At 45.2% G+C, this 27,610-nt stretch overlaps 1 protein-coding gene across 1 annotated transcript in view; it reads right to left on the reverse strand.

The window, feature by feature from the left end:
- Nucleotides 1-20,722, reverse strand: part of LOC118080191 (uncharacterized) — a 41,585-nt gene extending 20,863 nt beyond the window's left edge. The window contains exons 1-7 of the mRNA XM_060270884.1: nt 20,645-20,722; nt 17,466-18,342; nt 17,199-17,271; nt 10,535-11,942; nt 4,622-4,674; nt 2,950-2,969; nt 1,080-1,685 (exon numbers count right to left, since the gene is read on the reverse strand). Of these exons, the coding sequence (XP_060126867.1) occupies nt 1,080-1,685; nt 2,950-2,969; nt 4,622-4,674; nt 10,535-11,942; nt 17,199-17,271; nt 17,466-18,287 (2,982 nt within the window). The 5' untranslated portion in view covers nt 18,288-18,342; nt 20,645-20,722. The remainder of the gene's footprint in view (nt 1-1,079; nt 1,686-2,949; nt 2,970-4,621; nt 4,675-10,534; nt 11,943-17,198; nt 17,272-17,465; nt 18,343-20,644) is intronic.
- Between the last annotated feature and the right edge of the window lie 6,888 nt (nt 20,723-27,610).

Here is a 27,610-nt window from a genome sequence, read left to right on the forward strand (position 1 = left end):
ACATGAACAATCCCTTTCTTGGGTTACAGGTAGGTAGCCATGTTGGTCTGACGTAATCGAAACAAAATAAAAAAATTCCTACCAGCAGCACCTTAAAGACCAACCAAGTTTTTATTTTGGTATGAGCTTTCGTGTGCATGCACACTTCTTCAGATACAAGTGTAAAAACTTAGTTGGTCTTTAAGGTGCTGCTGGAAGGAATTTTTTTTATTTCCTTTCTTGGGTGATTTCCAGAGAAATTGAGCCACTAGGATACCATCCCACACAATTAGAGCTCGCTAGAATTATTACTTACTATTACTATTTTAACATTACTATTTTATTATTATTATTATTATTAATTAATTACCTGCACTTCATGCTAAGGCACAAGGGCAGCTCGCAACATTAAAACACAATGTTAAAAACAGTTTAAAACAACCTGCAATCTCAAAAATTTTAGGCAAGTCCTAAAAATATTCTGAATTATGAATATTCTGAAATATTTTGAATTATGGTGCTGGAGGAGACTCTTGAGAGTCCCATGGACTACAAGAAGATCAAACCTCTCCATTCTGAAGGAAATCAGCCCTGAGTGCTCACTGGAAGGACAGATCGTGAAGCTGAGGCTCCAATACTTTGGCCACCTCATGAGAAAAGAAGACTCCCTGGAAAAGACCCTGATGTTGGGAAAGATTGAGGGCACAAGGAGAAGGGGACGACAGAGGATGAGATGGTTGGACAGTGTTCTCGAAGCTACGAACATGAGTCTGACCAAAATGCGGGAGGCAGTGGAAGACAGGAGTGCCTGACGTGCTCTGGTCCATGGGGTCACGAAGAGTCGGACACGACTAAACGACTAAACAACAAAAAATATTCTGCAGCATCCTGTTCTCATGGTGGACAAACAGATCCTTCTTCTGGAAAATCCACAAATAGCACCTGAGCACTACAGCAGGAATTCCCTCCCTTTTAAACCCCAGAAACTGAAATTCACAGGCATCAACTGCCTCTGGCAGGCAGAACAAAACCACAAGCCAATACAGACCGTTAGTCTTACACTGCATGAAAATAAGCTTTTACTTGGATGAATCTCTCACCTGCTGCTCTTCCTGCTTCTTGTCCTCTGCCCGACTCAGGAGGAAACCTTCGGCCAGGGCCACCGCCTGGGAACTGGTCTCCGCTCCGCATTCCCTGACCCAGTTCTCCATCTCCAGGGGGAGGACAGCCAGGAACTGCTCCAGGATCACCAAATCCAGCATCTGAGCCTTGGTGTGTTGCTCTGGCTTCAGCCATTGACGGCAAAGATAGTAGAGTTGGCTGCAAACCTCTCTGGGTCCCCCGGCCTCCTGGTAGTGAAAGTGCCTGAATTGCTGGTGTTGAGTGTCTGAGCTGAGGATGACCTCCTCGCCCTGGATCTCCTGCGCGGTTCTTTCCCAGAATCCTCTGCTGCTCCTAGTCTGGGTGACGCAAAGGTCCTGTCTTGCTATGGACCCAGCCAGCTCCCGCTCCCCCATCTTCGATCCGTGGCTCCCGAGAGGTCGGGAGCGGCTCCTTCCCTTGCTGCCGAATCTTTCGACAGCCTGGGATTTAGGGTGGAGGCAAATCCAGCATGGGAAACAGGTCAATGGCACACACCGCCAAGCAGAGAAGGTACTTTGCAGGAAAAACTGGAAATCCACCTGCTTAAGGATGAAGGCTTCTTCCTGTAAACAAGGCAAGCAAGGTCACAGCAAGAAGAGGGAAATTAGAGGCTGGGAATGAGGATGTGGGGGCGAGGGAATTCATCCGCCAAAGAAACTCAGAAGCTGCAAATTCCAGGAAGCTGCAAAATCCAGGAAGGGCATAGCTCAGGGGTAGAGCAGTTGCCCTGCCTGCAGAAGATCCCGGGTTCAATTCTCACCAGCAGTCAGCATTGATAATATGCAGTGAGGCAGACCAATGCACAGACTTGGCATTTTTTTCATTTATTCACTGCATTTTTATCCCATTTTTTCTCCAAAGGGCTCAAAGTGTTCTCTTCCTCTGCATTTTAATGACAGTCCTGTGAGGTAGGTTAGGCTGAGAATCCATGAAAATCTCAAGGTTGCCCAGTGAGCTTCCTGGCCAAGCAGAGATTTGAACCTAGCTCTCCTGGGTCATCATCAAACCCTCTAACCATTACACCACACAGCTTTGCTCCGACCCTCCTGCAATGGCTTCACAAGCCACTTGCAAGTCTCTCAAAACACGGGTTGAAGACATTTCAAAACTTGACTTCCTCCCCCCTCTTTCTGCGGTTCCTTAATTCTTTTAAAAAAATATCTTCTGCATATCCAAATTCATTTAATTTGCTCATTTATTTATCTACTTTAAATATATACTCTTATAAAACTGCAGGTTATTACAATAATGCTGCCAATGTTCTTATCTGTTTGCAATTTATCAGTAAGTATTCAATAAACCATTTCCATTCTTTTATAAAAAGTTTGGTTTTTTTTCTTATTCTTCCGGTAAGTTTCACCATTTCTGCATACTCCCTAGGTTTTTGCATCCATTCTTTTGAAACGTTAAAATGATTGTAAAATTAATGAAATGTATAAACCTGAAAAGTATAAATAAAATAAAACAACAACAAACGAGCCTCTGCAAACTCTGTGCCCTCCTGATGTTTTGAACTATGACTCCCAGTGGTCTCAGGTTGACAGAGGTGGCTGGATCTAACACCGAGTAAACAGGCAAAAATGTATCAATATAAATCAAATAAGTGTTGGGTATGTAAAGAGAAAGAAGGTTCCTTTTATCATGTGTGGTGGTCTGGCAGTAAGGTTGAGACTTACTGGAAAATGATATACAATGAATTGAAAGAGATGTTCAAAATAACATTTGTTTTAAAAAAAACCCAGAAGCCTTTCTATTGGGAATTATATGGACAGAACTACCTAAATTGTATAGAAACTTATTCATGTATGCAACAAGAATGTTACTTACCCCAAAATGGAAATAAGTCCCTGCAAAGGAAGAATGGATACAAAAACTCATGGAAGAGGGGGAAGGAAATCAAGCTTTGGATTGTCAAAATGATTGTAAAATCAGTGAAATGCATCTATCTGAAAAGTATTTTTTTTTTAAAAAAGTATATAAAAAAAGACAAAGGGCCCCTTCACAGATAGGAACATAGGAAGTTGCTGTGTGGTATAATGGTTAGCATGTCTGACTATGACCTGAGAGACCAAGGTTTGAATCACCGCTCAGCCAGGAAGCTCATTGGGTGACCTTGGGCCAATCACAGTCTCTCAGCCGAGCCTACCTCACAGGGTTGTTGTCAGAGTGAAATGGGGAGGAAGGTCTGTGACCTTGAACTCCTTGGAAGAAAAGTGGGGATGTACATACCTACACACATACTTTTTATGGTATGCCCCTTTTCCATAGTTAGATTGATAAAAGAGGTAGAAGGGCTCCAGAGGGTCATCTAGCCCAACCCCCTGCGATGCACAAATTCTTCACCCAACCTGGGGGTCGAACCCACAACCCTGGGATTCAGAGTCTCATGCTCTACAGAATGAGCTATGGGATCAGTTCAGACCATACAGCATGAAAAAAATGCACAATTGCAGCGCAACAAAAGCAATCATAAACAATAAACAAAACACCAAAAATACACAATCAGATTGAACAATTCCTACGTAACCAGATCTAAAATAAAATGTATGAAAACCCCTAAACTATACCTCAGCCCAAGACTATTCTCATAGAAGGTGACTCTCTGCCTCTTCTTTGAAGCCACAATATCTTTGGATGAAGGGCAGTGTAGAAATTTATTAAATAGTAGTAAAAATGTTGCAGACTGCCTATGATAGCAGCATCTCACACCGAATGCAACTGGTCAGTGGAAAGAACTCTATGAATTGAAGAAAAAGAGGCTATGTGTACTTTTATTATATGTACAGGTGAAACTCGGAAAATTAGAATATCATCGAAAAGTGCATTTATTTCAAGAACACAATTTAAAAGGTGAAACCAAACCAATATATGAGATAGATGCATGACATGCAAAGCAAGATATGCCAAGCCTTTATTTGTTGTAATTGTCATTATTTGTCGTTAGGCGGGTCAATTATAAATGGAATGTAATTAATGAAATGTAATAGCGATGTTTATTTTTGTTTATTTTTGTATTGTAACTATTTGTTTTATTACTGTGGAATTTCCAAAAGAAAGCATTTGTAAAAGAAAAATTAAAAATAAGAAGTTGCAATACTGAAATAAATGCACTTTTCGACGATATTCTAATTTTCCGAGTTTCACCTGTAGATTAAAATCTGTCAGTGAATGATGATGATGTATATGAACCAGTCTAACGGTTGTCAATTGCAGTCCATCAATTTTGCTGCCTCCGACGGTGGAAAGGGAAGGTAGCTGACTAGAAGGCTGGTGGTTCGAGCCCACCGGGGGATTCCTTGCATTGCAGGGGGTTGGACTAGATGACCCTGAGGTCCCTTCCAACTCTATACATCGTCTAAGCATCGTCTTTTGAAGCCTGCCTGAATCTGAGACTGCCTCCTTGCCTTTAAGCGCCGGCTGGGTCTGGGTCTCTCCGGGCGGCTCCTTCCGACCTCCCCGGCCGGACCGCCTTCTCCCCTGCCTCAGTTTCCCCACTCACCCTCCTTCCACAGCAGCCCCGGGGACCCCGAGGGGATTGCACTCTCCAGATTCCTTGTTTGTAAAGGGGGAAGAGGAGCGGGGGGGAAGAGATGGAGAGAGAGGCTGCGCGTGGGGGGCGGGGGCGGGAGATCAAAGGCTGGCTCCGACTCCCCCCAGCGATGGGGGAGGAGCAGGATGCGACTCTTCCCATTCATGAATTCCTTCCTTCCTTCTTTCCAGCCGCCTCTCTAGGAAGCGGGACTCTTTTGCTTTAACCCTTAGCCTGAAAACGCGTCGTGCTTTTGTTGTTGTTGTTTAGTCGTTTAGTCGTGTCCGACTCTTCGTGACCCCATGGACCATAGCACGCCAGGCACTCCTGTCTTGCACTGCCTCCCGCAGTTTGGTCAAACTCATGTTCGTAGCTTCGAGAACACTGTCCAACCATCTTGTCCTCTGTCGTCCCCTTCTCCTAGTGCCCTCAATCTTTCCCAACATCAGGGTCTTTTCCAAGGATTCTTCTCTTCTCATGAGGTGGCCAAAGTATTGGAGCCTCAGCTTCACGATCTGTCCTTCCAGGGAGCACTCAGGGCTGATTTCCTTAAGAATGGATAGGTTTAATCTTCTTGCAGTCCATGGGACTCTCAAGAGTCTCCTCCAGCACCATAATTCAAAAGCACCAATTCTTCGGGGATCAGCCTTCTTTATGGTCCAGCTCTCATTTCCATACATCACTACTGGGAAAACCATAGCTTTAACTATACGGACCTTTGTAGGCAAGGTGATGTCTCTGCTTTTTAAGATGCTGTCTAGGTTTGTCATTGCTTTTCTCCCAAGAAGCAGGCGTCTTTTAATTTCGTGACTGCTGTCACCATCTGCAGTGATCAAGGAGCCCAAGAAAGTAAAATCTCTCACTGCCTCCATTTCTTCCTCTTCTATTTGCCAGGAGGTGATGGGACCAGTGGCCATGATCTTGGTTTTTTTGATGTTGAGCTTCAGACCATATTTTGCGCTCTCCTCTTTCACCCTCATTAAAAGGTTCTTTAATTCCTCCTCGCTTTCTGCCATCAAGGTTGTGTCATCTGCATATCTGAGGTTGTTGATATTTCTTCCGGCAATCTTAATTCCAGTTTGGGATTCATCTAGTCCAGCCTTTCGCATGATGAATTCTGCATATAAGTTAAATAAGCAGGGAGACAATATACAACCTTGTCGTACTCCTTTCCCAATTTTGAACCAATCAGTTGTTCCATATCCAGTTCTAACTGTAGCTTCTTGTCCCACATAGAGATTTCCCACATAGAGATTTTAAAGCACTACAAATCCTCCCCATAAGAATCCTGGGAACCGTAGTTTAAGGGTGCCAGGAACTGTAGCACCATAAGGGGGGGAACTATAGTTCCTGTTGCGGGAAGCCACGTGGTTTTCATGTATAGAGTGCATGCAGCCGTAGACTGACCTCCCCTCATATAATAATAATAATAATAATAATAATAATAATAATAATAATAATAATATTTGTAGCCCACCCGCTTTATTTTATTTTTGAAAAAGTTTTTATTGGTTTTTTTAAATAAACGCAGGTCCTAGGGACAATAAATGATGCAAAGAAGTAGGCTATATGCCGTCTCATGTCATGGAAAGGACCCCCAAGGGCCATCTAATGCAGGGATCTCTGATGGACTATGATGAGAGTGCAAAAAAGACTGGGAAATTCAGAAATCAAGAAGACCAAAATTTCAATAAGGAATGGGGGGGATTTATGGTTTACCTTGGAGACCACTGTAAACAGTTAAACTCTTTAGCCGGACTACAATAACACTTGTAATGTAACAAGAACTATGGATACAATGGAGATTTAAAAAATGGGAGTACGTAATTTAAAATATGCAGTGGAAAATGACTAATAACAGAACACATGGAGGGAAGTCAAAAGATTCAGGTGAATCTTTGTGTATTTTTTATTTCTGATTACGACTTGTGGTATGAATGTAAATTTTAATTTGTAAAATCAAATAAACATTTTTTTAAAAAAAACACAATGCAGGAATCTCAGCTAATGTATCCGTTTTGGTATCACAAAAACAGCACGGCAAATTTGCAGCAATATCCGCAACATACGGTTCATTATTACCAGTCAACGTGTATGTAAGGTCTTGGTTGGTGGGTTGGTTTGAACAAAAACAAAGGGGAAACAGGAGAGAACAGAGTTGACAGGTGACAGTCAATGTCATAGCTAAACATATAATCAGGAAGACAGTACTTTATTCCAGGTCAGACTGTGATCTGGCTAGCTCAGTATCGCAGACACTGGTTGGCAGCTGCTCTCTAGGTTGTCTGGCAGGAACCCTACCAGGAGATGGCAGGAATCGAATCCGGGACCAACCATGTGAAACAGAGGAAAGGTTGGGATTTGTGTGTGAGAGACTCTTTTAATCTCAGGGCCGTGGGTTTGAGCCCCACCTGGGGCAAAAGATTCCTGCATTGCAGGGGGTTGGACTAGATGAGCTTATTGGTCCCTTCCAAATTTATGGTTCTATGATCTATGCTCCTTGAGTTGAGGCTGGCTGGCTGGCTGGCCTAAGTTAGCCAACTGCCCTCTTGCCCCCCCTTCCCCACCACTCCCTGGGCATCCAAGATCCCCTGACCAGCTGTTAATAAAGGTTGATTCAAAAATTGTACCCCCCCCCCCAGTCTTATTTCAAACCTTTCTGTCTGCAAGTTGCTATTCAAAGGCTGGTTGAGGTGTTTTTTCCAAGCCATGCGGCTTGGCTCGCTCCCTCGAGCTCATCGGAGGCTGGTTCATTGGGAGTCCGCCTCTTTATACTTCAGCACAGCAGCTTGTGAAATTCCGAATACTGGTTTTTATTTTCATTTTGGCAGAGGATCATTGGGATGAATATTTCGTTCTCTTTGTAAAGCACTTTGAAGTGTGCTTTTTAAAACAAAATCAAGCAGTGTATAAACTTCATGCTGTAAAATAGTGGTTTTATAATGGAAAATAAAGGCTTTTTATAATGGAAATAGCAATTAAGTGTTCCATTTAATCGTCCCCAAAGGCTGAGCTGTACCTGTCTGCCACCTAGCTCAATTCAAAGGGTCTTGGGTTCTGCCATACAAAGCCCTAGGGCAGTTACCTTGGGGGGATTCCCTCTCCCCATACCATCTGGCCCAGTGTTTCCCAAACTTGGATTTCCAGCTGTTTTTGGACTACAATTCCCATGATCCCTAGCTAGCAGGAACAGTGGTCATGGATGATAGGAATTGTAGTCTGAAAACAGCTGGAGACCCAAGTTTGGGAAAACCCTGATCATGAGGTCTACTGTGAAGGCTCTGGTGATACCCGAACCTCCACCCTTCATCCAGGCAAGCAAGAGGCGTCCACAGAGTTCAAGGAAAGACCCCAGCGAGGCAAAACACACAAAGACACAAACACACTCTTCCCTTTTTCTCCTCCTCCAATTACCTCTTCTTTGTTTTTCCTCTTTGATTTCCCTTTTTTATTTTTACAAAGCATATGTGATTTATTTATAATACCATCCAAGAGATTTTTTTTATAAAAACATTAAGGCATTCATTAGTATTGAGTGGTGGAAAGGATTTATTCTCAGGCAAAATGTACAGTCTTCAGAAAGTAAATCATAAATAGGGTTTAAGGGGAGAAAAATGAGCAGTGGTAAGACTGCGCCACACTTCAAATTACCTGCATAATTTTGTTATTGATTAGATAGACTGAAAGTGTCAAGACATTTAAATAGCGGAGGCAAAAATGGCTTTGAACAATATTATTCTGATCTTGGCTGTGGAACCGATCATATTCCACAAAAATTATGAGTAAAAAGCTCTTAAAACTGCAGAGCTCTTTAGCTGATTGATTCATATTTTGCCTTTCCGCCATTTTGTGGAGAGAGGTTTGCCAATTGTATTATTGAGCTAAATCTGATCCTATGGTTTGCATTACCTGCATTGTATTATTCTGATTGTGTGGCTTAGCCCCCATATTCCTGGGATGCTTTTCTCTTTAAAATGCTTCTAGTGCCTCTGTGTCTCTGTGTTAAAGTGTAATGAAAACATTTGACAGCTAGACAGGATGGCCTTGCCAGAGAGCACAAGGTCTGCAGTCTGCATCAGGAGATGCTCAAGGTTTCAAGCCCCCACTCAAGGCTGCTTGAGGATGCCCAGCTTGCTATCAAGGCCGGATGGCTGGCCTTGTCTGACGCTATCAGTCTGACGCACAGAGACACAGGCAAGATAGTCTTGTCTAGCATGTGTTTATGCACAGGACCGGACACGGATCTTCCTTATATGTACTTGTGACCCCCTTTCTGTTTATGAGAAGGACAGGATACGGATTTTCCTAATATGGATTTGTAACCTGTGCGTGCGCACTCTTACAGAGGAGGGGCAAGGAGCCCAAAGAAGTGTATCTTTGCAAATTTGTTTTACTTTACTCTTGTTGTGAGCTGATCACCGAGAGTCTCTTAAATTTAAGAATTAAACTCTTTCTCTGAATGGAACTCAACCCCGGTGTCGTTATTGACTGTCTCTGTCCCTGCCTGGGCGCAACTTAAGAACCCTTAGTAGCTAATAAGGCTACATTTTAGGCCTTTAAAGTTAGCTTACAAGCAGGCTGGAATATAGTTGTTTATAGGGCAAGACATCACATGTAGATCTACCGTACTCTAGAACCAGGAAAAATCCTCACTCACTCTACACATGATGTCTTCAGAGATTCTGGCTGTCCTGGACCAAGATGTAGGAACAGAGAAAATAATGCTTTGATGGTGTTCCCTGCTCAGCAGGGGGTTGGACTGGATGGCCCTTGTGGTCTCTTCCAACTCTATGATTCTATGATTCTAAGGTCAACAATTATGGTGCTGGAGGAGACTCTTGAGAGTCCCATGGACTGCAAGAAGATCAAACCTATCCATTCTTAAGGAAATCAGCCCTGAGTGCTCCCTGGAAGGACAGATCGTGAAGCTGAGGCTCCAATACTTTGGCCACCTCATGAGAAGAGAAGAATCCTTGGAAAAGACCCTGATGTTGGGAAAGATTGAGGGCACTAGGAGAAGGGGACGACAGAGGACAAGATGGTTGGACAGTGTTCTCGAAGCTACGAACATGAGTTTGACCAAACTGCGGGAGGCAGTGCGAGACAGGAGTGCCTGGTGTGCTATGGTCCATGGGGTCACGAAGAGTCGGACACGACTAAACGACTAAACAACAACAACAAAGGTCAACAAGTCAAGAACTGCACAGATCTTCCCACAGCCACTTGCTGGCTTGATGGTAGAATTACCCCCTTACCCAGGCATCCCCAAACTGCAGCCCTCCAGATGTTTTGGCCTACAACTCCCATGATCCCTAGCTAACAGGACCAGTAGTCAGGGATGATGGGAATTGTAGTCCAAAACATCTGGAGGGCCGAAGTTTGGGGATGCCTGCCCTTAACGGTACATTAACAAGTACGGTAGCAGTTGCAGTTGTCTTGACCTGCACAATGGAGAAAAGGACAAATCTTCCCTAGAGGCATCTATGCCCCAGCCCAAAATATTGGCCCTGAATAATTTATTTAAGTTCCTAAATTTGTACCCTGCCCTCCCCAAGGGAGCCAAGAGCAGCAATGATCAGATCAGGCTACTTACTCCTGACAGTTCTTCCTAGAGGGTTGGCTTCGTATAATCCAGTAACTTGTTTCCCAGAGTCACCAGCCAGAGGTCCCTTTGTATTTTTAGGCCTTATCCAGTTAATTTTATACAATGTGGTAATGCATGTTTCGCACCGTAAGGTTGGTTTTTTGTTTTTGTTTTTGCATTTTTCTAAATTTGGAGGGGGGAAAAGTCTGGATAAAATCCAGTCTAAATTATTTATACACCACCTTCTGAAGAAGATCTGCACATCAGCGCAAGTTCTCTCTGTGCTTATTGGGATTTACTCTATTTTCCCTTCCACGGTTTCTTTCGCATTAGTTAAAGCGTGTGTGACTGCCAAAGTTCTTTCCACGCTCCGAGCACCAATACGGTTCCTCCTTTTGTGGGTTTCCTGGTGAGAAGTAAGACCAGTTTTTCGACTGAAGCTCTTTCCGCACTCCGGGCATTTATAGGGTTTCTCCCCTGTGTGGATTCTTTGATGGTTAGTGAGGCTGGTGTTCCGACTGAAGCTCTTTCCGCACTCGGAGCACGTGTACGGTTTCTCCCCCGTGTGGATTCTTTGGTGGGACCTAAGATTGGTGCTCCGACTGAAGTCCTTCCCGCACTCTGAGCACTTATACGGCTTCTCCCCTGTGTGGATTCTCTGATGTCTCTTAAGACTGATGTTGTGGCTGAAGTTTCTTCCGCACACGGAACAGGCAAACGGCTTCTCGCCTGTGTGTATTTTCTGATGTGAAGTAAGATGATGCTTATGACCGAATCTCTTCCCACATACTGGGCACACATAGGGTTCCTCTCCTGTGTGGCTTCTCTGATGAATACCAAGGGTGATGCTGTGTCGGTAGCTCTTTCCACACTGCAGACATTTATATGGTTTCCCCTCTGTGTGGATTTTCTTATGAGACCCAAGGTTCGAGCTCCTGCTGAACCTCTTTCCACACAGGATGCACATGTACGGCTTCTCACCTGTGTGGCTTCTCTGATGCAGAGTAAGGCTTATCCTCCTACTGAAGCTTTTCCCACACTCCGAACACGTATATGGCCTCTCTCCCATATGGATCCTTAGATGCAAGTTAAGACTTTTGCTCCTGCTAAAGATCTTCCCGCACTCTGAGCATTTGAAGCGTTTCACCCCCGTGTGGATTTTCTGATGCAAAGTCAGACTTTTGCTCTGGTTGAAGCTCTTTCCGCACGCCGAGCATCGGAAGAGTTTCTCCGCCGTGTGGATTCGCCGATGGGAAGTGAGGTTTGAGCTGCATCGGAAGGTCCTTCCACACTCTGAGCACTTAAAGGGATTCTCGCTTGTGTGTATTCTCTGATGAATGGTAAGCTGTATCCTTTGCCTGAAGCTCTTTCCACAGTCTGAGCATTTATAAGGTTTCTCCCCTGTGTGGATTCTTTGGTGGATAACGTAGCTTTTCCGGCTACTGAAGCTCTCCCCACAGTTGGCACATTTAAATGGTCTCTCCCCAGCGTGCATTCTTCTGTCTGTTCTAAGGCACGACCAACTAGCTAAGTTTTTTGCACATAGGGGGAATTCAGTCCTGTCATTTCCAACGCAATGTTCTTCTTTGATCTGAACTTCATGCACATTGTCGCCTTCGGGAGCGACGACGTTTGTCCTCCACGCCTGCTTTTCCTCAGTTTCCCCTTTCAGCGTTTTGCCACCTCGATCACTTTCTCCGCCAACACCTGCAGGACAAGAGGGAGATTTGAGAAACGAAGCTTCAATTAACGGAACAGGAGCAACCTCCCATGAGAAAAGGTTGTAGCGTGAGGTAGAAATCCTATTAAACCCACTATGAGGCTAGAGTGAAAGACAACTGCAGATAAGGCGCGAAGAAGGCTCTGCGCATACTACAAAAAAAGTGGTTTGAGTAAGTGTTTCTAAAGAGTGCAACTGGATTAGAGAGGTTGGGACAGAACCTGCTTGGCCAGAGGATGAAACTGTCATGGCTAAAGTCTTTGAGGGCAGAAACTGGAAAATGCTGGAAGATTCTAGCTCATTCTAGAAGGTTCATTTCTGTTGCAAATATTGTTTTTACTATCTCAAGGTCACATTGAGCCAGGAGAGATAAATTTGTGCGCTCAGAAAGCTTCTCTCTCTCTCTCTCTCTCTCTCTCTCTCTCTCTCTCTCTCTCTCTCGTTTGTACCTCGCACGTTTGAAGTTTTTTCTCTGAAGTTTTTTGTTGTTGCCATGAAGCCTTTTTGCCTTTAGTAAAAAAAATTCTTTCACCGATGGACCTTTGACTCTGAGTGTTTTATTACTATGCAACGCCTCCATTCCAAATACAGTGGTACCTCAGTTTAAGAACAGTCCGGTTTGAGAACGATTTGGTTTACAAACTCCGCAAAACCGGAAATAAGTGTCTTGGTTTGAGAACTTTACCTCGGTCTAAGAACGGAATCTGAATGGTGGAAGGGCACCAGTGGTGGGAGGCTTCATTGGGGAAAGTGCGCCTTGGGTTAAGAACGGTTTCGGTTTAAGAACGGACTTCCGGAACGGATTACGTTTGTAAACCAAGGCACCACTGTATACGCTTCTGGGACTCTGCTATTCATCAGGAGACAAAGTGCCTAGGAATTTTAGGATCCAATCCATCAGAAACAACCATGGTGATGTGCATTTTCTTATATAGTTTGAGTTCTAACATCCCCATCCAGCACCGAGGGCCTTCTGGTGGTTCCCTCACTGCGAGAAGCAAAGCTACAGGGAACCAGGCAGAGGGCCTTCTCGGTAGTGGCGCCCACCCTGTGGAAGGCCCTCCCATCGGAGGTCAAGGAGATAAACAACTACCTGACATTTAGAAAACACCTAAAGGCAGCCCTGTTTAGGGAAGTTTTTAATCTGTGATATTTTAATGTATTTTGGTATTTGTTTGAAGCCGCCCAGAGTGGCGGGGGAGACCCAGCCAGATGGGCGGGGTATTAATAATAACAACAACAACAACAACAACAACAACAACAATAGAGAGCAATCACATACTCTCTGGACTCTGCCCTCTAATGGATTACCACATTAAGTCTAATTATGAATTTGGTGTGAGCTTCTTTAATCATAGAATCATAGAATCATAGAATCATAGAATCATAGAGTTGGAAGAGACCACAAGGGCCATCCAGTCCAACCCCCTGCCAAGCAGGAAACACCATCAAAGCATTCCTGACAGATGGGTGTCAAGCCTCTGCTTAAAGACCTCCAAAGAAGGAGACTCCACCACACTCCTTGGCAGCAAATTCCACTGCCGAACAGCTCTTACTGTCAGGAAGTTCTTCCTAATGTTTAGGTGGAATTTTCTTTCTTGTAGTTTGAATCCGTTGCTCCGTGTCCGCTTCTCTGGAGCAGCAGAAAACAACCTTTCTCCCTCCTTTATATGACATCCTTTTATATATTTGAACATGGTTATCATATCACCCCTTAACCTTCTCTTCTCCAGGCTAAACATACCCAGCTCCCTAAGCCGTTCCTCATAAGGCATCGTTTCCAGGCCTTTGACCATTTTGGTTGCCCTCTTCTGGACACGTTCCAGCTTATCAGTATCCTTCTTGAACTGTGGTGCCCAGAACTGGACACAATACTCCAGGTGAGGTCTGACCAGAGCAGAATACAGTGGTACTATTACTTCCCTTGATCTAGATGCTATACTCCTATTGATGCAGCCCAGAATTGCATTGGCTTTTTTAGCTGCTGCATCACACTGCTGACTCATGTCAAGTTTGTGGTCAACCAAAACTCCTAGATCCTTTTCACATGTACTGCTCTCAAGCCAGGTGTCTCCCATCCTGTATTTGTGCCTTTCATTTTTTTTGCCCAAGTGTAGTACTTTACATTTCTCCTTGTTAAAATTCATCTTGTTTGCTTTGGCCCAGTTGTCTAATCTGTTAAGGTCATTCTGAAGTGTGATCCTGTCCTCTGGGGTGTTAGCCACCCCTCCCAACTTGGTGTCATCTGCAAACTTGCTCAGGATTCCCTCAAGCCCATCATCCAAGTCATTGATAAAGATGTTGAACAAGACTGGGCCCAAGACAGAACCCTGTGGCACCCCACTAGTCACTACTCTCCAGGATGAGGAGGAGCCATTGATGAGCACCCTTTGGGTTCGGTCAGTAAGCCAGCTACAAATCCACTGAATGGTAGCATTGTCTAGCCCACATTTTACCAGCTTCTTTACAAGAATATCATGGGGCACCTTGTCAAAGGCCTTGCTGAAATCAAGATAGGCTACATCCACAGCGTTCCCTTCATCTACCAGGCTTGTAATTCTGTCAAAAAATGAGATCAGATTAGTCTGACATGACTTATTTTTCAGGAACCCATGCTGACTTTTAGTGATCACAGAGTTTCTTTCTAGGTGCTCACAGACTGTTTGCTTAATGATCTGCTCTAGAATCTTTCCTGGTATTGATGTCAGGCTGACTGGGCGGTAATTGTTTGGGTCCTCTCTTTTCCCCTTTTTGAAAATAGGGACAACATTTGCCCTCCTCCAGTCTGCTGGAACTTCGCCTGTTCTCCAGGAATTTTCAAAGATTATTGCCAGTGGTTCTGAAATCACCTCTGCCAGTTCTTTTAATACTCTTGGATGTAGTTCATCTGGCCCTGGAGACTTGAATACATCTAAACTAGCCAAGTATTCTTGTACTACCTCCTTACTTATTCTGGGCTGTGTTTCCCCTGCTGAATCATCTGCTCCATATTCTTCAGGTCGGGCGTTGTTTTCTTTCTTGGAGAAGACTGAGGCAAAGAAGGCATTGAGGAGTTCTGCCCTTTCTCTGTCCCCTGTTTGCATTTCACCATCTTCTCCTCTGAGTGACCCCACTGTTTCCTTGTTTTTCCTTTTGCTACGGACATACCCATAAAAGCCCTTTTTGTTGCTTTTAACCTCTCTGGCGAGCCTGAGTTCATTCTGTGCTTTAGCTTTTCTGACTTTGTCTCTACACGTGCTGGCTATATGTTTGAATTCCTCTCTGGAGATTTCCCCCCTTTTCCATTTTTTGTACATATCCCTTTTAAATCTTAACTCAGTCAAAAGTTCTTTAGATAGCCAGCCTGGCTTCTTTAGGCACCTTCCATGTTTCCGTCTCATTGGTATTGCCTGAAGTTGTGCTTTTAATATCTCCCTTTTAACAAACTCCCAACCATCATGAACTCCCTTCCCTTTTAGTATTACTGTCCATGGGATTTCACCCAGCGTTTCCCTAAGTTTTCTGAAGTCGGCTTTCTTAAAGTCTAGAATTTGGACCTTAGTATGCTTGGTTGCTCCTTTCCGCTGGATAATAAACTCCAGAAGAGCATGGTCACTCCCACCTAATGATCCTGCCACTTCTACCCCACTAACCAAGTCATCACTATTGGTTAGGACCAGATCTAAAATGGCTGATCCTCTTGTTGCTTCTCCCACTTTCTGGACAATGAAGTTGTCTGCAAGGCCAGTGAGGAATCTGTTCGACCTTATGCTCTTGGCTGAGTTTGACATCCAACAAATATCAGGATAGTTGAAATCCCCCATTACTACTATCTCACTTCCTTTGGAATGCTTGGCCATCTGTTCCAGGAAGGCATCATCTGTGTCCTCAGTTTGGCTTGGGGATCTATAGTAAACTCCCACAATGAGATCACTGTTGTTTTTCTCTCCCTTAATTTTGACCCAGATACTCTCAATTTGGCTTTGAAGTTTTAAATCCTGGATCTCTTCACAGGTATACATATCCCTAACATATAAAGCTACTCCTCCTCCTTTCCTGTTTGGTCTATTTCTCTTAAATAGATTGTATCCCTCTATTACTACATTCCAGTCATGAGACTCATCCCACCAGGTTTCAGTGATGCCTATTATGTCATATTTAGTTTGCTGTACCAAGAGCTCAAGTTCATCTTGTTTATTTCCCATGCTCTGTGCATTAGTATACAGACATTGAAGACCGTTGATCATTCCCCCATGTCTCTTATTTAAGGATATTTTCGTCCCACCACTAGGTCTGCATGCTGCTTGCTCCATTTGGTCCTTGACATTTGGATGATCATCTTCAGCATTTGATAGACTCCTACCTTCAGGACCACTGTCTCCCTCCCCCACATAAGTCAGTTTCTTTGTTGAACCCCAAAGCAAATTTTCTCCCACAAGGATTTGGGGGGAAATCAAGCAAGAGGTGACATGACAGCAGTCTATAAAATTATGCATGGAATAATAAATATAATAATAATAATAATAATAATAATAATAATAATAATAATAATAATACTCCATCCATCTGGCTGGGTTTCTCTAGCCACTCTGGGCATGGAGAAAATGGTTTTTCTCAAGTGACCATGCCTCCTGCAATAAATACTTTCAGACATTGTGACATATACTAGGTTGTATATTTTATATGTGTGTATATATATATATATATATATATATATATATATATATATATATATAGTAAAGGTAAAGGGCGCCCCTGACCATCAGGTCCAGTCGTGTCCGACTCTGGGGTTGCGGCGCTCATCTCGCTCTATAGGCCAAGGGAGCCGGCGTTTGTCCGCAGACAGCTTCCGGGTCATGTGGCCAGCATGACAAAGCTGCTTCTGGCGAACCAGAGCAGCACACAGAAATGCCATTTACCTTCCCGCCGGAGCGGTCCCTATTTATCTACTTGCACTTTGATGTGCTTTCGAACTGCTAGGTGGGCAGGAGCTGGGACCAAGCAACAGGAGCTCACCCCATTGCAGGGATTCGAACCGCCGACCTTCTGATCAGCAAGCCCTAGACTCTGTGGATTAACCCACAGCGCCACCTGGGTCCCTTTTAACCTAATATATAGTATATATTAGGTTGTATCGCGATGTTGAAAACCAGATATCGCCCAGTCCTATCTGACACACAGATATTTTGATCACATTTTCCTCACAACAAAACCCCTCTCTTCTCCCTCCAGTCACGATTCAAGTGCGAAGAAATAATTTTTACCTGAAGTCACCCTGTTTTCCTGCATTTCTCCTTCAGTGACACAAGCAGCCGCTTCTGCAATGGTCCTCAGTCCCTGAAAGAGGAAGAGAAAACATTTTTCCTATCCAGCCCCTGCAGGGCAAGAGAGAACACGTTCACTTCTCAGCATGTATAGCTTGCATGAAACTCCAGGGAGCTGCTGGGTGATCCAGGAGTCGTGTTCTTAAGCGAAATGGCCACATTTTTTACCCCTTTGTTGACGCTGTACCCCCCAAAGGCTTCTCTCACCTGCTGTCCCGCATTCTCCGCCTCCTGGTGCCTCAGGAGGAATTCCTCTGCCAGGGCCACAGCCTGGACGCAGCTCTCCGAGCCTCGTTCCTTCACCCAGCTCCCCATTTCCGAGGGCAGGACAGCCAAGAACTGCTCCAGGATCAACAGGTCCACGATCTGCTCCTTGGTGTGCTTCTCTGGCCTCAGCCACTGATGGCAAAGCTCCCTCAGGAGGCTGTAGACCTCGCGAGGGCCCTGGGCGTCCCGGTAGCATTGCTGCCTAAAGAGCTGGCGATGGGCCTCTGAGCTGGTGACCTCCTCCATCTTGATGTCCTTCGCTTGCCCCATGTTTCCTCGGCTGGCAGCGTCTGGTGTGGAAGTGGCTGGCTGGGCTGATCCTGGAGGAAGACTGGTCCTGCTCTCTACTGCTCCAGCCCACTGGCTGGGAACGGCTGCGCCCTCGAAGGAGGACCCAGAAGGCTTCGTCTCGCCCCATGCCCCATCCCCTGGGAGCTGTGGGCTTCCTTCTCCCCCAGAGTGCGGGGCCTGCACAGTCCGGAGGAACTCCTGCCACTGGGCTTCCCATTGCCGGGATGATAGCTCCTCTTCCGGCTCCTCTTTGATACATCGTGGTTCCGTCCAGCTCAGACCAGGCCCCTCCGTCCCATTCTGGAGGGCAGGAGAGGAGCCTCCTGCCTCTTCCGGTTCCATCTCTGGTGCCAGCCTTGCCAATTCCGCCTGCTCCGTTTTAATTCCTGGCTTCGCACTGGCCTCTGCCACCCACTGGAGCTGGAGACCCAGAGAGGCTGCTGGGATTTCTGGCCCCTGCTCTGCAGCCATTTTCACTCACAGGGTTGGGGATGCCTGTCTCTCAGCTCAGGCCATTTGTCTTGTTCTGCAAATGTAGGAAGGAAATAAATTGTGCATTATTATTATTATTATTATTATTATTATTATTATTATTGAAACTCTGGAAAGCTGCTGCCAGCCAGTGTCTACAGCACTGAGCCAAATGGACAAATGATCTGACACAGCAGCTTCCAATGTTCATAATGACCTAGAGAGCCATAGTGCAGCCTTATCAGCTACTAAGGGTCCTTTAAGTTGTGCCCAGGCAGGACAGAGATAGTCAATAATGACACCGGGGTTGAATTCAGAGAAAGAATTTAATTCTTATTAATAAGAGACTCAAGGTGATCAGCTCACGACAAGAGTAGAGAAACACAAATTGCGAAGCTTCTTACACGCTTCTCTTTGGGCCCCTTTCCCCCTCCTCTGTAAATGTGCGCACGCAAAGGGGTCACGCACGCAAGGGGGTCACAAGTACATATAAGGATCTTCCCGTGTCCGGTTTTTTATGCATAAACACATGCTGACTCAGGCAGCCTTGACTATCTTGCTGCTCTTTGCGTCAGACTGCTAACATCAGACAAGACAGTCATCCGGCCTTGATAGCTTAGCTGGGCATCCTGTTTTGTTTACATTACCCTTTGGCACACAGCAAGTCAAAGTCATTCCAGGGATATGGGGGGGGGGGGCTAAGCCATACACTCACAATTATACAATGCAGGCATTGCAAACTATAGGATCAGATCTAGCTCAATAACACAATTGGCAAATCTCTCTCCACAATAGCTCATGGACAGAACATCTGCTTTGCATGCAGAAGGCCCCATGTTCAATCCTTGACCTCTCCTGGCATGGATGGGAACACCCCCTGCCTGAAATCTTGGAGTCTCTGCCTGAATATAACCGCCTCCTATGTTTCTATCAGAGCCTGAAGGGACAGCATCACTATTCTTAGTCGTGGTACAATATTTGGCAGCACTTGGTTGTCTTTTGGGCCACAGATTGGGAACCTGTGATGGTTCAAAAATGGCTGGATTATGGAAAACAAGCAAGGTCCCAACTAAAGAAGAATGGCAACTTCAGCTGATGGAATATGCACAGCTTGCGGACTTACTGTAACATATAGAATAAGAGAACAAGACGAACATACGTTTAGAGAAGATTGGAAAATGTTTATTGAAAATAGGGGGATGTGTATTTTTGAAAAAGTGGGCAGCATTAAGATAAATTCAACAGTGTAAAGAAGTTTTGATGGATGCAATAATGGAATAGTGAATGGTTTAGTTTATATGAAATATGCAGGGGTTTATGCTATCCAAAATGAACCACGGAAAGAGAAGGGAAGTCCTTGATATTTTAAGGATGTTTAAATGGGTATTCTAAATTGTAAAACAGAACATTTTCTCTCATATATATATATACATATATACATATACATATACATATACATACACGCACACACACACATATATGAGAAAATGGCTAGACTACATCATTCCTGCAACCTGCACTGCAGGGGTTGGACTAGATGACCCTGGAGATCCCTTCCAACTCTACAATTCTATGAAGGGACCCGATTCTGCCTGACTCTTACCATTTTATGAATAGCGGAAAAATTACTGTTTTGCGTTTTAGCATCTAATGGGGCTGTCCCTCTCTCTGCCAAGGGGTTGTTGCTGTTGTTGTTGTTGTTGTTAATAATAATTAAATTTGTATACCGCCCTATGCCTGCAGGTCTCAGGGCGGTTCATGAGATAAAATCACGATATAAAATACAAAACACAAAATCAAAACAAAAACAACCCAATAACACCCCCCAACACATTTTAAAAGGGCATTGGATATTGTTGCTTGTGAATCACCCCCTACTTTCCTAGAATCCTAGGAACAAAGGAAGCTGCGGCTGCCTTCTATTGAGCCAGACCCTTGGTCCATGTAGCTCAGCATTGCTGGTACTGACTGGCAGCGGCAACTCTCTGGGGTTTTGTAGGGGAGCCTGCTTGGGATGCCGCAGACTGAACCTGAGACCTTCTACATGCAGGCAGACACCACACCCTTGAGCTGTGACCCCCTTCCATTAAAGGAAGGTGCTAGCCCTCATTGTTCAAAAGGAACAGCTTTTTAAAAAGGCTCACTGTTGTCTACACTGGCTGGCAGCAGCACTCCAGGGTTTCAAAGAGGAGGACCAGGAGATGCCGGACTGAACCTGGGACCTTCTGCACCCCAAGCTGGTGTTCTGCCACTGCACAGTGATCCCTTCCGCTACCATTTATTCTCTCCTCCTCCTGCAGCCGCCCCTCTCCCAAGTCCAACCAGCCCCTCCCTCCCCCCTTTTTAAATGGTTGTACCTTTAACACTCGGCATCCACAGGCGTAAGCTTCCTCCAATTTTCTCCAAAAAGGGAACACAAAAACCCAGTTCCTAGAAGGAGAAGGTGCAACTCTCAATGCGGCCCCCCTTTGCTTTCCATTTCCTTCCTCTCTAGGGGGGGAAATGAAGAACTCTGTTCTCCCCTTAACCATTAAAGGTCCAAAAAGGACAGCACTTTCTGCTTGAACTGAACACAAGCAGGATGAATATTATCGCTGTGTTTTCATACATTATAGTCCCAACATTCCTCCAAGGAATTCATGGTGGTGGGCATGATTCTTCCCCCTCCCCAAAACACACACACAACAACCTAGTGAGGTAGGCTGCTGGGCCCAAGCTCAATCCGTGGGAATTTGAACCCTGATCCCCTCGGTTTCTCCAAGGTGCCACAAGGCTCTTTTCTGTTTGCAGCCGGTTACATTCATGCACAGAGATGTGGGTGGCGCTGTGGGTTTGCCGATCAGAAGGTTGGCGGTTCAAATCCCCGTGCACTTTTCGACAATATTCTAAATTTCTGAGTTTCACCTGTACATGTAATAAAAGTACACATAGCCTCTCTTTCTTCAATTCACAGAGTTCTTTCCACAGACCAGTTGCATTCGGTGTGAGATGCTGCTATCATAGGCAGTGTGCAACATTTTTACTACTACCGGTATTTATTAAATTTCTACACTACCCTTCGCTGGGACGCAGGTGGCGCTGTGGGTTAAACCACAGAGCCTAGGGCTTGCTGATCAGATGGTCGGCGGTTCGAATCCCCGTGATGGGGTGAGCTCCCATTGTTTGGTCCCTGCTCCTGCCAACCGAGCAGTTCGAAAGCACGTCAAAGTGCAAGTAGATAAATAGGTACCCCTCCAGCGGGAAGGTAAACGGCGTTTCCGTGCACTGCTCTGGTTCGCCAGAAGCATTGTCATGCTGGCCACATGACCTGGAAGCTGTCTGCAGACGAACGCCGGCTCCCTCGGCTTACAGAGCGAGATGAGTACCACAACTCCAGAGTCGTCCGTGACTGGACCTAACGGTCAGAGGTAAAGGTAAAGGGACCCCTAACCATTAGGGGGTCCAGTCGTGACCGACTCTGGGGTTGCGGTGCTCATCTCGCGTTATTGGCCGAGGGAGCCGGTGTACAGCTTCCAGGTCATGTGGCCAACATGACAAAGCCACTTCTGGCGAACCAGAGCAGTGCACGGAAACGCCGTTTACCTTCCCGCCAGAGCGGTACCTATTTATCTACTTGCACTTTGAAGTGCTTTCAAACTGCTAGGCTGGCAGGAGCTCAGGGACCGAGCAACGGAAGCTCAACCCGTCGCGAGGATTCAAACGGCCGACCTTCTGATCGGCAAGCCCTAGGCTCTGTGGTTTAACCCACAGTGGCACCCGCGTTCCTAACGGTCAGGGGGTACCTTTACCTTTTTACTATCCACAGACTCCACTTAGCCTGTCCTGAGGAACTGAGTGGCTGGAAACTAGAGAACTGAATCTGAGCTCTCAGAACTGAATCTGAGCAGTGGTGGACTTTGGGCTCTCAGATTTCAGCGATGCTCCTATGCAAGGCTAGAATTTGGCATAACCCCTCCCCTCCCCTGTTTGGAAGCTGGCCAGTGTGCACCAGGGGGTGAAACTGGCCATTGATCCTGTAATGCTGGCCACTTGACCCGGAAGCTGTACACCGGCTCCCTCGGCCAATAAAGCGAGATGAGCGCCGCAACCCCAATCGTCTGTGACTGGACCTAATGGTCAGGGGTCCCTTTACCTTTACATTCATGCACAGCCCTTTAAACACTTCATAGAATGTGGAGTTGGAAGGGTACACAATGGTCATCTAGTCCAACCCCCTGCAATGCAGGAAACCTTTTTTGCCCAATGTGAGTCTTGAACTCACCACCCTAAGATGAAGAGTCTCTTGTTCTACTGGCAGAGCTGTCTGGGGATGCGGGGGTTGAAAGTGGGCCCCCAAAGTTGATGGGCATTGCCATCAACTTGCCATGTGTGCACTGTGCCATGTGATCAATTATGTGGGCCAGGGCTTACCTGCCCCCCACCCCAAATATTTTATTCAAGTTGGCCCCCTTGGGTGGCAAAATGTTTTGACCAAGTGATTTTTGTTGCCTAGTTGAGATTACCAGACACCGGTGAAGACCAGATCAGAAGCCTTGCTTTCTTCAAAGCAAGAAAAGCAAGTTTAAAGCTCATGGCTTTTCCCAGGGAACTGTAGTTCATTAAGGGTGCTGGGAATTGTATCTCAGTGAGGGGGAAACTACAGTTCCCAGGAGTCTCTGAAAGAACACACCAGTAGCAGAAAATAAAACCCGATCTTGCGCAAGACCTCCCCATTATTTGTGCAACCTATTTTAAAAACATTATTATTATTATTAATTGTTAAATTTGTGTTCCACCCTTCATCCATAGCTCTCAGGCCGGTTCACAACATAAAATTACAATATGAGAAACACAAAATGCATCATAAAAATAAGAAGAAAAACAGACCAATAACCTCCCTCTCACAAACCTCAGAGCCTGGACAGCTCTGTGGGTTGGAGTGTGATGCTGACGATGCCAGGCATCCGATGCTCTTTTGAATGTTGCACATAGAATCATAGAATTTTGGAGCTGGGAGGGACCCTAAGGATCATCTAGTCCAACCCCTTGCAATGTAGCTGTGGTTGAACCTGCCAATCAGTCAAAGGATGATCAATCAGCCCAATCTGCAACAATGAAAGACAGGGACACCTTGGAAGCAACCAGCGAGAGATTGCTGTATTTCAAAGTTTTGATTATTGGGGGGCAAAGTTGTTGCAAAATCTCCAAAAAATAATAACGAAGCTTTCTTAACACAGGCAAAAAGGTACTTGCACAGGGAAGCTTTTTAAGGATTAATGTTTTATTATGTATTCATAACTGGCTGGGTTCAAATTGTTTTTTGTTACGCCTTCAAGGAGAAAAGGAAACATGTGTGATTCTTCAAAGGAGATGGTGCAATGCAGACCCTGCAGTTCTGGGTTCCTTACTTGGCAGCTGGACTGCGGGCATCCAGGTCCCTGCCAATGGGTCCCAGCAGAGGTGCTTTTTGGGGGGTGTGGGTGTGGAGAAGTCCCTTTGTCCTTTTCTTCCCTCTCCTCCCTCTCACCACCATCTTCCTGTGGTGTGATTCAAGGACTGGGAAAATATAAGCATTTTCCCGTGACCTGCTTCCCAGAATGAAGCAACGTTTTAAAAAGTGGGGAGAGGCTGGAGCCCTGAGACACCCCCTAGGTGAGCGCCCAAGGGTCCTAATGCTCGTCCCCCAACACCACTTTCTGGACACGGATGGGAGACTTCATAGGGGCGCCCTTGGTGGGCATCTCAATTCTATTCCAGCAAAGTTGCCCAACAGGTGCGGGGCAGCTGAGCACAGATTGCCCGGCTAGATGGGCGAGATGGTTATAATAGTACAGTAATAATAATAATTTTATTGTTTGTATGCCGCCCACCTGAATGGGTTTCCCCAGCCACTCTGGGTGGCTCCCAACAAAGAATAGTAAAAACACATTGCAACATCAGACACTAAAACTTCCCTAAAGAATACCTTCTAAAAGAGTTGTAATTCTTTATCTCCTTGACATTTGAAGGGAGGGCGTTCCACAGGGAGGGTGCCACTACCAAGAAGGCCCTCTGCCTGGTTCCCTGTAACTTGGCTTATCGCACTGAGGGAACTGCCAGAAGACCCTTGGAGGAGGACCTCAGTGTCCGGGCTAAACGATGGGCAGGGGGTGCCGTTTAGGCCTTTAAAGGTCAGCACCAACAGTTTGAATTCTACTCGGAAACGCTGTTGTTGTTGTTGTTGTTTAGTCGTTTAGTCGTGTCCAACTCTTCGTGACCCCATGGACCATAGCACGCCAGGCACTTCTGTCTTGCACTGCCTCCCGCAGTTTGGTCAAACTCATGTTCGTAGCTTCGAGAACACTGTCCAACCATCTCGTCCTCTGTCGTCCCCTTCTCCTAGTGCCCTCATTACCTCTTTTGGGCAGGTAGGATCTCAGCCAACATACTGTACCATGGTAAAATGAATGATCAATTTATTATTATTAAATGTTTAGAAGACACCTGAAGGCAGTCCTGCACAGGGAAGCTTTTTAAGGTTTAAGGTTTTATTATGTATTCATAACTGGCTGGGTTAAAATAAATTGGTTTTGTTACGCCTTCAAGGGGAAAAGGAAACGTGTGTGATTCTTCAAAGGAGAAAGTGCAATGCAGACCCTGCAGTTCTGGGTTCCTTACTTGGCAGCTGGACTGTGGGCATCCAGGTTCCTGCCAATGGGTCCCAGCAGAGGTGCTTTTGGGGGGGGGGGGTGGAGAAGTCCCCTTTGTCCTTTTCTTCCCCCTCCTCCCTCACACTACCACCTTCCCACATGCAGCATCTTATTTTTGTCCTCCCTTGCCACCTACCTCCCTTTTTTTTAAAACATACTTTTTATTAATTTTACAAAATACAAAAAACAAAAAACAAAAAAAAACCGGTACATACATAAACACCTTTTCCACCTCCTTCCTACCCACCCACATGGGTCCTCCCCTGCCACAGAAGTATCCCATGTATGTGAACAGTCAGAGATGGTCCATTTTATGCTTGGATTTCTGTCCTCCTCCCCCTCCCCTGACCCCAAAGCCCCCCCCTGCCACCAGGGAGCTCCAGCAAACCAGGGCAGTACGCAGGAGGTCATCCATCCAACCATCTATTGTCATACCAAAAAAAGAGAAAAATAGAAATAGGAAAAAAGAGAAAAAAGAAAGGGCAAAAAAAGAGAAAAAAACAATACAAAACAGAAAAAATTTTCTTACATTCATAATTGTAAAACCATATTTTGTGGGCTTCCCTTCCCCCCCCCTTCCCCGGTTTTCATCCCTTTTTTATCATCTGCAACAGTTTCTTACTTTATAAAAATACACCTTTATATCTTATACAACTTATAAATCAATTGTTAACATTTTCATCTAATATTCAAATCACTGAAAAATCAAACTCCCATTTTATCTTCCCGTGCCTAATTTTTACTCCCTCTATAAGCCTCCATATTTTCACATTTTTCCAAAATCCATTCACTTTTAAAACTATAACTATTCTCAATTTAACCTTACATCCCCGATTACCGGCTCCACCCCCCCAATCCAGCAAATTCCATAATCAGCAGACCAGTTATAAACCTGTTAATCCATCCTTATAATCACAACATCACTTTCCCTTCACCCCACCCCCTGTTTACAGTCTTTTGCCATCCAGGCCACCATACAGGACCCCTGAATTTCTTCTCTTCTCTGCATATTTTTTCCTTCTTCCCTGTGGGCGTTCTGGAGTTCCAGTAATACCAATTGTGCCCTCCTCAAAGGCAGGGCACTCCATCCAACTTTTTGTAGAGTAAAGTCATCATTTTTTTCGTGGTGTGTTTCATTTTGTGTTGAATCATCACAGTCCTCATCTTCATCTTTTCCTTCTTCATCTTCTAAAAAATCATATTCTGCTATCACCATCTGAAATTGTTGCTGTAACTCTTGCCGTCGTATCTCCTCTTGACATAGTTCTATTCTTGTTTCCCACATTAAGGTCAAAACAGACCGCTGGAACTCAGGAGAACACTTTTTTGTTGACATAGTTCAATCCTGCCAAGGTCAAAACTTGTCACGTGGGGTGGAATATGATCACAGTTTATTTTCTCGACTCCATTTTAACAAACTGGCTGCATTCTTCAAGTCTTATTAACAATAAAGTTCGAACTCACATTTCACAAACATTTAAACCAAAAAAGAAATTCCACAAAGTCCAGAAATACAAAGTGAAATAAAAATTGACTTATAAATCCTGATCAACTCACTGGGTTGTCTGGGCTGCCGGCTCCCGAGGAAAAGAAAGGTTTTTCTTAGTCTTTACCTCTTGCTGCAGGGCAAGTCTCTCTCCCCTTTCACCCTGCATCAAAGGGGAGATTCTCTTTGATGCCTTTGAGGGATCCTTTTGAATTGCAAATCTTCTGTTTACGGCTTCGGGGCCACCTACCTCCCTTGTTCAGTTTTCCAATTCCCTTGATTGCAATTTATAGACGCAAGCAGAATGTCCACTGTCACCCCTCCTCTCCTTTCCAACGCCCCCCCTCCCCACTTCCAGGGGCTCCTTTTGCCCAATTGCCCAGGAAACATATGATTTAGGGGGAACACTTCAGGTTTGTTTTGGACCAGGGGGGCCCATAGAGCTACGAGTGGAAGAGCAGCCCCTGCCTTGCTTGCACGGCGGAGGAAATTTTTTGTAGAAATTCCAGCTTTTCTTAACACAGGCAAAAAGGTACTGTTGGCAGTGTTTACATAAATGATTACAAACTCTTTTTAATGCTGTTATTCAAGGACTGGGGAAATATAAGCATTTTCCCGTGACCTGCAATGTTAAAAAGTGTGGGGAGAGTATGGAGCCCTGAGACACCCCCTAAGTAGACCCCCAAGGGTCCTAACGCTCGTCCCCCAACACCACTTTCTGGAAACGGCCAACGACTAAGGAGCCGAACCACCACAGAACAGTGCCCCTACCTCCCAACTTTCCTAGACCATGCAGGAGATGTTAGCATTTGTAATGTCATTTCATTGGGAATGTATTTCACAAAGGACAGGTGGCATTGGGGAAACGAGGTGGCGCTTTCTTGGTCAAATCAGTTCGCTCTATCTTGACCGCTGAGAGGTCAAGCTGAGAGGTGTGAGGACTTCGTGCAGACGATGACTGGAGGAGTTTGTAAATAATACTCATAGTTCAACAGTTGCCAACCTGACCAGTAAAGTTTTATTCTAAACGAATTGGGTAAGGTATATATTTTTATCACAAACTAGCTGGCCCTGCCAGGCGTTGCTGTGCATTATTTGTGTGATTTCCCCTACCCTGTGCCGATCCATGATTCCCCCCTCCTCCCCCCCGGCTTATCCCTATGATTCCC

The sequence above is a fragment of the Zootoca vivipara genome, chromosome 2, assembly GCF_963506605.1.
Source record: "Zootoca vivipara chromosome 2, rZooViv1.1, whole genome shotgun sequence".
Classification (NCBI taxonomy): domain Eukaryota; kingdom Metazoa; phylum Chordata; class Lepidosauria; order Squamata; family Lacertidae; genus Zootoca; species Zootoca vivipara.